General features: G+C 43.9%; 1 protein-coding gene across 4 annotated transcripts; it reads right to left on the bottom strand.

Annotated features, from left to right (window-relative positions):
* Positions 1-4,001: 4,001 nt before the first annotated feature.
* Positions 4,002-11,395, bottom strand: LOC102208756 (schwannomin-interacting protein 1). 4 transcript variants are annotated; one of them, XM_005751232.1, is made up of 8 exons: positions 10,995-11,394; positions 10,016-10,080; positions 9,700-9,895; positions 8,089-8,201; positions 7,236-7,317; positions 6,300-6,410; positions 6,106-6,223; positions 4,002-5,370 (listed from the first exon to the last, which is right to left on the bottom strand). In XM_005751232.1, exons 3-8 carry the CDS (start codon positions 9,889-9,891, stop codon positions 5,276-5,278), a joined length of 711 nt encoding a protein of 236 aa, XP_005751289.1. In that variant the 5' UTR covers positions 9,892-9,895; positions 10,016-10,080; positions 10,995-11,394; the 3' UTR covers positions 4,002-5,275. The 4 variants fall into 4 exon arrangements, with proteins under 4 accessions (XP_005751289.1, XP_005751287.1, XP_005751288.1 ...); XM_005751230.1 differs by lacking the exon at positions 10,016-10,080 and having other exon boundaries at positions 10,823-11,395; XM_005751231.1 differs by having other exon boundaries at positions 10,016-11,394.
* Between the last annotated feature and the right edge of the window lie 1,193 nt (positions 11,396-12,588).

Raw genomic sequence — 12,588 nt, 5'->3', positions numbered from 1 at the left:
TTAGCTGCTGTTAGCCTCTGTTAGATTCCACTGACCTTTGTTAGCTGCTGTTAGCCTCTGTTAGATTCCACTGACCTTTGTTAGCTGCTGTTAGCACTAAAAGAGGCTAACAGAGGCTATTTTTTTTGCTGGTGTTGCTTGCTGTTCACTACTTTTAGCCTCTGTTAGCTGCAGTTAGTCTGTGTTATCTGCTGTAACTCTCTGTTAGCTGCTTTTAGCCATATTAGTAAAAGTAATAATGAACTATAAACTTTGCAGCCAGTGTTTAGCCACATATTTTAGAGCATGAACGGATAGAACAGCAATCTCCATGTTGGCTACTTTTTCAGAATACACAATTACAATTGCACAATCTATGCATGCAGCCAGGACTGCTGAGCAGCTAGAAACCTCCATCAAACCAGAACAGGACAGCGTTCCTCTGTGAGCCCAGCAGCTGCTGTTAGCTCTCAAACGTTTACAGACTGATGCACAGTGGAAACATGAGTCTGTTCCAACTTTTAACAGTCTCATTTTAAACTTTTTATGTTTTCTTTGTTCTGTTGTGAGTAAAATATGGGTTTACCAGCTTTGCAAATCATTGCATTCGTTTGTTATTTACACAACGTTTGTTGGGGTTATATTGTTTTTTTATTCTTCTTTATAATTAAAAGAAGGAAATGTAAGTTGCTGTCATTTATAATTGAATGAAGGGTCTTTATAATTTATCACTCTCATTATGATCAGTTATAGCAATCATTCATTACTAAGTGAGCAAACACACCATCTCATCTGGAGGCAAGCAGAGGATTAAATCCAGTCTGTATGTTTGTGGACTCACCTGTGATGGTATTAACTGACAGAAGCTGACAGCAGCTGTCAGCTGGTGCCTGATTTCCATGAAGACATTCCTGGTCCACGGAAATTTAAGGGTGCGTTTGAAAGATTTGAAGCGAGTCTGGCCTGAAATTGATTCTGTTTCTAGTACTTCATCTTCCGAGCATCAGTGGATCAGAGCCTGTCGTCCTTTGAGCTTCCACCTCCGGCTTTTCTTGGTAGACTTGTGGTTAAGAAGTTTCTGTTTTGGGCCCAAAGGGTCTCTCTGGGTCTCTCTCCTGACCTTCAGCTTCTCTGTAAATAATTGATCAGCGTTCATTCAGCCACAACTGCAGGAATGAAACCCAATACAGGGACTGCAGCGGGCGAGGAGGAAGAGGAGGAGGAGGTGCTCACAGCGCCAATGATTTTACACGAGCAGCCGAGGTTTGAATAATTCAGAGTAGACATAAAATATTTTAATGTCTCAAGTTTAAATGTTGATGCCACCCAATATTTGTTGAATTTATTAGGATGTTTTAATGTCTTTACTTTTTATTGCTGACTGAATGAAGTATTTGGATGCTGGATATACAAATTAGCTCGACGCCAACTCTCCTGTAATTGTGATGAACTGTCCTCCACACGACCCGAGATAAACTCAGTCACACATTTCAACTAATGAGCTCCTCGTCTTCTACAAGCAGCCAGAAAGTCAAAGGTTTATGTTCATAAATCCTCAGAGTCTACACATTCAAAGGAATTAAAAATAATTTGATCAGAGTGGACTTTAAAAAGCTTCTCGTGTGGAAACAGATAGGATCACTCACCTTCTCATCCGGAGGAGATCCTGAAGCTTTCAGCTCCTCGCTCTGCCTCCAGTTATCTGAGGCTTTAATTAGAGAGAAAAGTGAATGAATCAGCCCCTCCTCCTCCAACCCGTCCACTCTCTTCCCTCCATCATCACCACCATCAGCTCTGATTCATACAGTAAATACTAAATAAACAGAGAGCTGAGGGGTAGACCAAACACTATCAGCTGTGTTGAGTGTGATCAAACACGGCAGCGGGATCAGTGTTCAAACAGCCGCGGTCTCCTCATTCTTGTCACATCCCCTCCTCCTGTTAAACACGGCCAAAGTTTATAACACCGAGCTCAGTGTATGACAGTTTATCTCAGTTTTTTCTTCTCCCAGATCTCTGTGATGTCATAGTAAGGAAATACTTCTAATATAGTCATCTCAGACTGAAGAACTGTGGGCTGGAGCTCGAAACAGCAGCTCCACATCAAACAACCGATGCACTGATCCAGGATCTGACAATACAAGCTGTCTGCTCCCATAACCACCAAGTCTTTGATTCATTATTTGGGAAGAAGTGGAGCCAGGATTTTTATGACCTGCAAATCCCAGAACAAAAATAATAATCATAATAATGATTTTTCTGATTATTTTTTTTACATTACCTGATAAAACCTAACTATAAACTCTATGAATAATAGAAGTGATAAGAACCAAGATGTTTAGGGCTGCATACAATAGTCTGAAGATAAAACACCTAATTTATCCTGCAGGTGTTTATGTGTCTAAAACAGGGGTGGAACTCCAGGATGTGTCCTTGATCCATCGCAGCCGATTTCAATGGCTGGTAATGAACTAATCATGTGATTCAGGTGTGTTGAGCCAGGGTGAGATCTAAAACCTGCAGGACACCGGACCTCGAGGCCTGGAGGTCCCCACTCCTGCTCGAAGGCATTAAAATTAACAAAAGAAGTGATTTTGTGTCTTTGCAGATAAACCTGGGTATCATCTGCATAGAAATGCACATATATGAAGAACTACAGCAAAGCACAGTAATATGACGTCATTAAGTTTTGCTTTTGAAAATATATTTCAGAATTAATGTTTACATATACAAATATATTTGTAGTTAATTTTATTTACATTTTAAAATACTTCTCCAAATATTCTTAATGTCACGGTGAAATGATTAACAGCCTTGTATCAGTGTCATAACCTTCCACAACCTCAAAACAGCACATTTCAGTGTGACTTTAAATACTTTAAAGCACATTTCTCATTACAGTACATCGCTTTCAATGTAAATGACATTCAGCTTCTTATCACAGGCACGAGAGCACAATGCTAAATATCCTCGACTACTGTTTAAATGACTACTGTGCTCATGAAAACAGATTCAGGGAGTTATTTAAAGCACATGATGGATGAGATGCAAAACATTTAGTTTTAAGAAGAAAATGAAAGTAAGGCAGCAATCATGGCACATAGTTGGTTATATTCAGTGGATTATTCCCTTACATTTAAAGTAAACAACGATAGCGCGATCACAGACGGTACCTGAAGAGTTTAGCATCAGTTAAAGAGGAATTTCACCACTGTGACAGAAACGCAACTTTGTTAGTCTGAAGTTGTTTCAGTTATTTATTTTCTGCTTTAATGTGATGATGACATCAAGTTTGGGTGAAATTCCCCTTTAATTAAAAAACAAAACAAAAACTAAGTATAATGTCCAATAATCAAGATATCATGTAAGCTCTTTAATTCCACGTGCTTATATCTGTGTGCTGTTCCCTTTTTATAGTAACAGGTAAAAGTGGTTCAGTAAGTAACACAATAAAACTTAAATAAGATAAGTTAGATCCCTTTTGTTGATTATGTCTAATTAGTCTCGCCGCAACTCAGAGAACACAGCGTTGGAGAAAATATGTGAAAATGGGATTTTTTTAGATGAAATTTGATCACCAAACTCCCAAATCTGAACGTAATGTTAGGAGTCAGAAAGTTGACCAATTTGACTTCGATGAGGATGTTTGAACCGATGAGTCACTGAGCTTTCAGCACGGTGTAAAGTAACACCGTTTTACCAAAATGCATCTTCTAAATGAACTGAGTAACATTCGTTGTCTAAGGTCCAAAGTTGGACAGGCCTAGAGACCGGTTGGCAACCACCTACCAACCACCAGGTGCAACAGAAAAATTTGTTTTAACCAACTGTGAGGTTGCTGGAGGTTGGTAGATGAGCTCAGAGGAAGACACCGACAAGCCTCTTTGTGGTTGGTTTGGCAGGCTGTCGCTCCCAGCTGTGATGTGACTTCTCTTCCTGTAAACACTCGACCAACAAGCCGAGTGGTAAAGCAAACAGGAAAGTGCAACACAAACCTGAAACCTCCACAGTAAAAGTTGCACCTTTTGAAATGTGTTGTTTTCAGTAGTAAGGTACAACTTTTACTTTGAAGGAGTTTCCTGTTTGCCTTTCCCGACCGCTCGGCTCAGTGTGAATGTTTGCAGACATGTTGTTGTCTTCAACACAAACGTGGCAACCAAATCAATCACAGGGAGGTTTTTGGGTGCAGCGCTCCCTTTGCAACCCATTTTCACCCAGTGATAACCAGCAACCAATCACCACTTGGTGGGAATATACATGTACTGATAGCAACCGCAGGTTTCCAGGGGGTCGCTCACCACAGACATTTGACTCGTGGGTTTATCAAAGTCATTGTTTTTGGTCTGCTGACCATGATTATGTCTCCCAAATTTCATCCTGTAGCTTTTAAGACCTGTGTCTCAAGGCAAAAACACGGTTACAGGCTGTTTGACGAAGACAATGGATCCTCTGAGGAACATAAAGTCTCCACAAAAATCCTCTTGTAGGACAGAGTGAGGATAATAACACCGTGCTACCACGGTGGCTTAAAATGAGCATTTAGAGGAGCACAGGTATCAAAAAAGATTTGAAAAGCTCCAGCTTTCTCCAAACGTCACAGCAAAATATACTAACCTTTCCCAAAATGTCAGTTTCATTTTCAGAGGCCGAGCCTGTAAATCTGTGGTGCAGATGAAGACCCCTGTCATGCAGTTTTGGAGCAGAACGATTTAGTGATCCTGGAAACATGCTGAGAAAATGCTGCATGAACATGTCACCTGCTGAAAAACATGAAGAAGATTATCTGAGGTTTCCGTACAAGGGACTTAATAGATGACCAATCAGAAGAGAGTGTGCTTATAGAGAGGCGGGCCTTAAAGGAACATGAGCTCCAAGGATTGTTTGAGGCTGAGGATGAACTCGGGGCGTCGCATACGGAGCTGCTGTGAGATGAACGAGCTGCTCCAACAACAGAAACATAACAAGCCCGATTGTCAGGAGTCAGAACAACGACCGAGACTTCGGTTTAGACTGTCACAAGCCAGCAGCTGATTGGCCGTCCCGATGAATGAATCTGACTTCACCAAAAAAACCCTCCAACATCTGAGCTCTGTTATTAATGTTATTCCAGGATCATGTCATCGTCGTTTCTCTGGATGATGCTGATTGGTCAGTTTAGATGAACCGGCAGGTTGTCGCTGACGCAGTAAACAGCTGAGGGGCTGACACGCCCGAGCAGTCAGCCTGGTCCCAGAGAGGCTGAAAGAAGGAGCACTGGGCAGAGACTGTGCGAGGCGTCCGCCATGCCGTTCTGGCGTTAGGTCAGGTCCTGGACGTCCAGCAGCATGGCGTCCTGCTTCGTCCTCAGCTGGTCTCGTACCAGGAGGTGGGCCACCAGCTCGGAGCTCAGAGCTGGAAAACAAGCAAAGCAGAGTGAGGGCTAACACGAGGCGTTTGTCCCCAGAACAAAGTGGAAGAAATTTCTGAGCCCGGTAGAGTCAGAGGCCACAACAAGGTGAGGCTGAGAGATCAATCAGGTCTGATTATTAAAACCAGACAACTGTGATCAAATGCTCCACTTTTCACAGAACAGCTCTGATTTTTGTGTCATAAATGAAACGCACCTGTTTCCTTCACTGCAGCACAAAACAGCCTTCAGTCTACAGGCTCTACAGGAAGTAAAGTCTCAGGGCTGTGGAAAGATTACTGACAGCTGCGATTAGCTTCACATCTTTTCTATTCAAAGTTTTAAAGTCTTCACGACAGACTAAAAGATTCACTATGAGGCTAATGAGGAATGTCATTACTTAGAAAACCAGCCTGGCTTTTCCTGCAAATGGTAAATGGCCTGTATTTACTCGCTTTACTAGTCCCTAAGGACCCCAAAGCGCTTTTAAACTACATCCAGTCATCCACCCATTCACACACTGGTGATGGCAGCTACATTGTAGCCACAGCCACCCTGGGGCGCACTGACAAATATATAATTAACACAAATATATAAATTTGTTTCTTTATTTTCAAGAACAAATCTGTTGGACGTAAACCTAACAGAGACAAAGTTGTGAAATAAAGATCGACTCTAAATGAAACCCAGATGTGAGGCTGTGAACAGCATCGTTGTGTTTCCGTTAAAGCTCTGCGTACCGTGAACGTCTCGTTCCAGCGACGCCCTCAAGCTGCCGAGCTGCTGCAGCGAGCGTTCCTGCAGCTCCCAGCGCTCCAGATGTTTCCGCTGGGCCACGCAGCTGCTGCCAGCCAGCCGCTGCAGCAAACACACACACACACACAGATGAGCTTCAGGTCATCGATCTGCTGGTCGGGCTCGGGCTCGGACTCACCTCCTCCTTCTGTTCGGCCAGCAACTTGTCTCTCAACGTCCTCAGAGCCGTGGCCACTTCCTGTTTCAACCCAGCGGCATGGCAACCATTGTGCCCTGTTCCCTTTGTGACCTGACAGGGTCAGAGGTCAGAGGTCAGACTGTGGATAGCACCTGTTTGTGACTGTGTTTTAACCTGAGCATTAGGAAGTGGTGAGGTAAAGGTGAGCCTGTCTTCAGAAAAACAGCAACAAGACTCGCTGGAGAAACGCTGCCCCCTGCTGGTGACAGCTGCCGTTACGTTCTGCAGCAGATAATCACAAAAAGTAACTTTAATAACAGTTAGAGTTACACTCCTTGTGCAGCGGTGTGTTCAGACAGTGACGAGTGAGAACACGAGTTAGTGCCTGATAATGACTCAGAGACAAAGGAAAGGATTCCCACATGGAGCCCAGAGAACTAATCGTTTAACCCTCAGTGACTTCCAATCAGTGTTTCAGCTTCTTTTTTAAATTTGATCTCTCTGTACAATGGACTTCGAAAACTCTAAAGGTTGACCCCATTTTTCCGCGTGATCGAGCTGTTCTTTATTTTTATTGTTGCCTGGTGATGAACTGATGTTCTCCTGCTCTGGCCGGACTCTCCTGCAGATCTCTGGCAGTAACACTGGCTCGGCTGCTGCTCTCAAATGTTTAGCAGTGTCTAAATATCCTTTGAGAAAAGCTGTGTCCACACCCAGCTTTGCTGCCACTCTGCTAGAGGTTCACAGATCCCAAAAGCTTAAAATGTTCAGTGATTACAAACAGCAACACTGGAAGGTTTCCTGAACAGACAAACTCTCCTTTCACTACATGAAACTTCTGAAGCTTAGATTCTGAATCAGTTTGTTGCATTTGCAGTAAAATCTGTCCCTGATCTGTGTCCTGAAACTCGCTGCAGCAAGCAGAGCAGGAAGCACCTTTTTATTGGCCCCCTCCTCCTCCTCTTCACTGTCGCTGTTGTTGATGAAGCACAGCTGCAGGTTTCTGTGGTTGTGAAATCTGTAAACAAATAAAATGCTTTATTTTCTTCACAAATGAGAGGGGAAGAAACGGTCATCAGCTAGCTGCAACTCATGGCCGAATCCACAGACGGTAACGGCACGGCCACGCTAGAATAAAAACAGGACGGCAACCTCCCCGTGACTACGGAAACTCAGTGGTTGCCAGGTGACCAAACTTATAACTTCAGACTGCCAACATGTTGCAGTCAGTCTGTAACAACTGTTATTACAGCACAGCACCACTAGGGGGTGTCATTCTAATATCGTGGTAGGACGAGAGACCCCCAGAGTGAGTACACCCCGTAGCCATTACAGTCGAGCTGGCTACTAACTTCTCACCTCTTTGTGAGGAAGACCATATCCCTGCAACGGGCTGACGCCAGCATCTGCCTCACCACAATCATTTATGCGACGCCACACGTTACCGGACGGTAACTTTAGCTGGAATTTACCGTGATTTGAAAACGTTCTGCTGAGTCATCGGATTATCAGAATTTGGAAGAATTATCCGACCGTATGCATCGATTTGATGCTGGAAACAAAAACATCGCTAATTTCTTGCAAAGATGATGAAAATGCATCTGGAGGCTTCACGGTGGGACCTCGCTAACCAGCAAGTGTTGCTCCCTCCATCCTGCATGATGGAGCACCGGTGTAGGAGCGAGCTGGCCTGCGAGGTCACCGTCATCACTGGGCAACACTTTGACAGATTCAAACCAACAAACACGAACTCAACAAAAAACAGAGATTATCCACGACGCTTCATTACCGTGACGTAACAACTGCCACTCGACACCTCCTGAAGTCTTCCTCCTCCTCTTCCCCCCAGACGTTGCTCCACACACCATCTGGATTTCCCTCCGTCCTCAGCCCCGCCCCTCTCTGCAGGAAGACAACATTACCTGAGGATAATTCTCCACCGATCACCTGACGACTAACCATCAACATCCAGGACTGAAAAATGAAGCATCAAAAGTTGCAGTTCCCCCGATGACCACTAGATGCTCTAAAGGTGCATCCAGGACTTGGACTGGAAGGTTTAGTCTTATTGGTTGCTGTGTTTGGTTGCCTTAGTTTCAGTATTTTGGTTTAGTTACAGAAGTTGACATTTAGTTGCAGGCATTGCTGGCTTTGCACTGGTTTTGTTGGTTCAGTTGCACAAAAACTTAGTGTAGCACTGTTGCTCTAGTTGCAGCAGTTGGTTTAGTTGCTGAAGCTGAGACTATTTTGTGTTGCTGGTTGCAGGGGTTGGTTTATTAGAAGACGTTGCTGTGTTTAACTGCAGGTGTGAAATAATGTTAAATTGTTATGAAACTACAAATATGGTTCCTACTGGCTTTAAAAACCAACCATGAACTAACGTTGGCCTTTCAAAACTTAGTGAGTGACGCCACAGTGGTCACGTCCATCTTTTATATACAGTTTATGTTGACAACAAACCACTCAGACTGGTTTCAGATTTTTCTGTGCAGCATAGCAAGGGTGAAAGAAAAAAGTACTCCAGCAGCAGCAGATTCTCACCAATCACAGGAAATGTAGTAAAAACTAAAGTGTGATGAGTATCAGCCCAAAAAGCAGCACAGATAAGAGGCTGTCGCCCAGAGCAAATAGGAAACTGATGTTGGGAAGTTCTGAGTGATCGTCGTGTCACCAGAGAACGTTTAAACATGCAGCTGTGACACCAGGTCGTTGAACCACCTCCTCCTCCTTGTTTTAGCTCGGTGTGGATTACGGCAGCGGCTCTTCAGACACAACAAACACGATCTCATCCTGTTCAGGATCGAATTAAAAAACAGGGGAAACGGCAAAGACTATCAGGAACAAGCTCCTCAGAGACCTGAAGTAAAGAGCAGAGGGGGGGCAAACCATGCTGGATACTACATTTCCCACAATGCAACTGAACAGCAGCAAACTAAAAATTTGAAGTGAAGCTTCTCTTTCAACCGGCACTGTTTACAGATGGGCAGTTTCCTGCGCTCAGCTCTGCCGGTTTAATTCTGCTCGTATTCCTGCAGATTCTGCTCTCAGGCTCTAACGCTTAGTTCCAGGTTACAGCCTGAAACTATGGAAACCACAGCTGGCTACGGATTGTGTGTGCTGCCCAACCTGTTGCCCAGTGGCTGCTGAAGGTTGCTGGCTGTTGCTAGGTGGTCGCTAAGAAGGCGACGCACCAAAAACCGCCTTGTTTTTGCTTGTTTTTGTTTTTACTTTAAAATTCGCACTGACTAACTGCTGGAATCTCTAGTGGACATTAGATGAACTGCAGGTTTTGGTGCTTGATTTTTCCTTCTTTGTCCAGCGAAGTGCATCATGGGAAATGTAGTCTTTCCCACTGACTGAGAAACAGAGCCTCAAACTCTGAACATTATCTATAGCTGACCTTTGACCTTTCCCTCCGCTCCTGCTCCTGTTTCTCCAGCTCAGCTATCCGCTGGCTCAGTTCCTCCCAGTGCATGATGGGAAGGTCCTGGTCCAGAGAGGATGCCTCCATGGGGTGATCCTGATGAAGCTCCTTCTCCTCCCCCTCCTCTTCCTCCTCCTTCTCCTCAGACGTCTCTTTCTCTCCCTCCATCCTCCTTGAATGAACCAAAGCAAGATCAACAAAAAGTAAACAATAACGTGTAAACACAGAAAGCAACAAACAGCGTTGTTTTCATTTAAAAACTCTGAAGACCAAGGTGGAAACTCAAACCTACAGAATGTCTGAGACGATTTATCCACAACACTCATTAACATGTTGCAGTTTTTTCTACTCCTGGATCTGTAAGAAGTCACACAGAGAAATACCTTATGTGGTTATCTCAGGCAGCAAAGCCCCACCCATTAGCATTCTGTTTATGAGTGGCAGCCAATAATATGGAAGTGGCTTAAAGAGGGAGGGGCTAAAATGCTGTGCCAAGGTGCATATTTTTGTATCTATTTGATATTAAGCAAATATTGGACCAGTATTGCCGATACCAATACTAATAATGTGGCAACCTCTCAGTGTGTCATAACTTATTTGATAATTCTGGACATATTTTAATGATCACTAAATCACAGTGAATTTAACTTTCCACAACAAAAGTAGTAGTTTGAAGTAGTAGTAGTTTGAAACTGGGATTTTTTAGAGCTGGAATTTGAATGGTCCTGTCAGTGAAGCCCTTTGGCTCAGCTTCTGCTGTTTAAAGGTTTCACAGGCTGTTAATACAATATACAGTCAAAACACAAAGATATTTATCGATACAGCATTAACATCAATGCTATTCTGTACGTTTGATGAACTGAAGGTCCAGTTTAAGATAAAGAGGGCTTATTTTGAACTTTAACTCATGTTAAGCTACTGTAGAAACCCAGGATAAACATCTGGAGCTGGGACTGAGCAGTGGTGTGAGCTAAAGTTATTAATATCATTAATAGCTCAGCAATAATCATGTAAAGCTGCACACATGCCAAATACAATCAATAGAGATCAATAATTAAGGAACAGTTTCAACAATCTGGTAACGTTTAAATATGTTTACGGAAGATTTATTGGTTGTAAATGATCCATGTGGTTGCGGATAGAGGTGAATGATCAGAGTTGTGACTGCTGCTCTCTGAGCCCTCCCGGCGGCTGTGGCTCCGCAGTGTCCCGCTGCTGTCGCGCTGCTCTGGCCGCATGTTGTTTAGGAGCAGCGGGGACACCCCACCTACCAGTCACATCCAGGCGGCTCCGGTTCTCCCCGACATGTCGCCGTCCGTGTGCGGCCCCCCGGGTGCTCCGTGTGCGCCTCCCGCGAAGCTTCGCAGTTTTTTCGGGAACCTCGAGTAAAGCAGCTCAAAGTTTCCTGAAACTATTTTAACTCCGTCTGAGGAAGGAGCACCTCCTCCACCTCCCCTTCCGCTCTCCCAGATTTAACCTCTCTGATCGTTAAAGTGACCGACGGCACGAGCGCTAACGGTAACGGGACGGTACTTGGAGTACTCCGGTGTGCGGGTGCGTGAGCCCCGAGTGGGGACTGTTAGGTGCAGTCAGGAGCGCGGTGTGGTTGCTTTAGTTGCAGGAGTTGCCCCATCTTGTTGCTGCTGCGGTCAGCTTGGCTGCAGAAGTTGCTGTGTTGAATCGTACACTGTTGTGTCAATGGTTGCCTTATGTGGTTAAGGTTGCAGCTATTGTTTCTATGGCTACTTAGTTGCACCTAAGCTTGTTTTGCTTTAGTTGCTTTTGGTTTTGGAATATTTGCCATCTTAGTTGCAAATTTTACTAGTTGGTGCTGTGATTTGGTCTAGTTGCATATGCAGGCATTCTCACTGTGGTTGCTGAGGCTGGTTACAGGTGTTGCTGTAGTCGTGTATGTTGTGCTTAGATATTTGGTTTTGGGGCAGAAGTTGCTGCATGCAGAGGTTGGCCAACTGAGGATGTTGCCGTGGTTGCCTCGATGTGAACCTGAAGGTTCGGGATGTTGAAATGATCTTTGTTGCTGGATGTGGATCAGAGTTGAACGGAGATTCGCTGAAACACACTCTGGGTGCTTTTCAGTAAAATATTGGAATCTTTTAATAACTTCATGTCTGTGTTGGACTCGGTCCAGGTGCGACTCTGGTCCAGGTTCAGGTCCAGCTGATTCTCTCCTCGTGGGAAACATCTGCACAGCGGCAGTGAAGGGGTTACGGTTGCCGGTGTCCAGTTTCACCATATTTTGGAGATGACGACTCAGCGCAGATGAAGAATTCACAACAACAGAGGAAACACCACAACATTCCTGCCATCGAAGCTCCGTCCTGTTACTGAGCTCAGTCAGAACTTCCTGTCTGAGCTGATGATCATTTAAACATAAAATACTAAACACTCAGTTTTTATGACTTTAACTGAGTTTAACTGCTTGAAGACGCCACCCTGGATGTGTGACTGTTTCCTGAAAGTTTAAAGACCAGATTACAGGTGGTATAAAATGAATAAATGAATGTCCCTCATTTCTTTTCCATCCATCTGTTAAAGTAAACTCAGGAAAAACAGAACTAATGATAATTAATAAAAAGACAAACGTGCTTTGTTTAAACATTTACACCATTTCTTAAATTCATTTTTAATTTTTTTAAGAAACAAAATGTTAAATTTATTATGCAAATAAACGTAGCTTAGCTTCACATTCAAAGTGTGGTTGTCTGGCTGCACCACGGCAGACAAAAAGGCACTTCAGAGGGTCATTAACATCAATCACTGGACATCCTGAAGGACCTGTGCAGCTGTGTCAGTGTACTCAGAGACCAGGTTACATCAAAAACCTCTATTTTCTGCAGTATTGGC

This window comes from Pundamilia nyererei, unplaced genomic scaffold (genome assembly GCF_000239375.1).
Source record: "Pundamilia nyererei isolate P.nyererei 1_Seehausen unplaced genomic scaffold, PunNye1.0 scaffold00304, whole genome shotgun sequence".
Classification (NCBI taxonomy): domain Eukaryota; kingdom Metazoa; phylum Chordata; class Actinopteri; order Cichliformes; family Cichlidae; genus Pundamilia; species Pundamilia nyererei.
The sequence above is the reverse complement of the archived record's forward strand: the minus strand, read 5'-3'. Positions and strand labels throughout refer to the sequence as shown.

Excerpts from the sequence above, each read along its gene's own strand:
- LOC102208756 (XM_005751230.1), bottom strand. The coding sequence starts at position 10,851 with ATGGATCATTTACAACCAATAAATCTTCC. Across the intron at positions 8,202-9,699 it reads AGCGGAGGGAAAGGTCAAAG|AGAGGGGCGGGGCTGAGGAC; the intron begins GTCAGCTATAGA and ends GTCTTCCTGCAG. Across the intron at positions 6,411-7,235 it reads AGGAGGGGGCCAATAAAAAG|GTCACAAAGGGAACAGGGCA; the intron begins GTGCTTCCTGCT and ends TGACCCTGTCAG.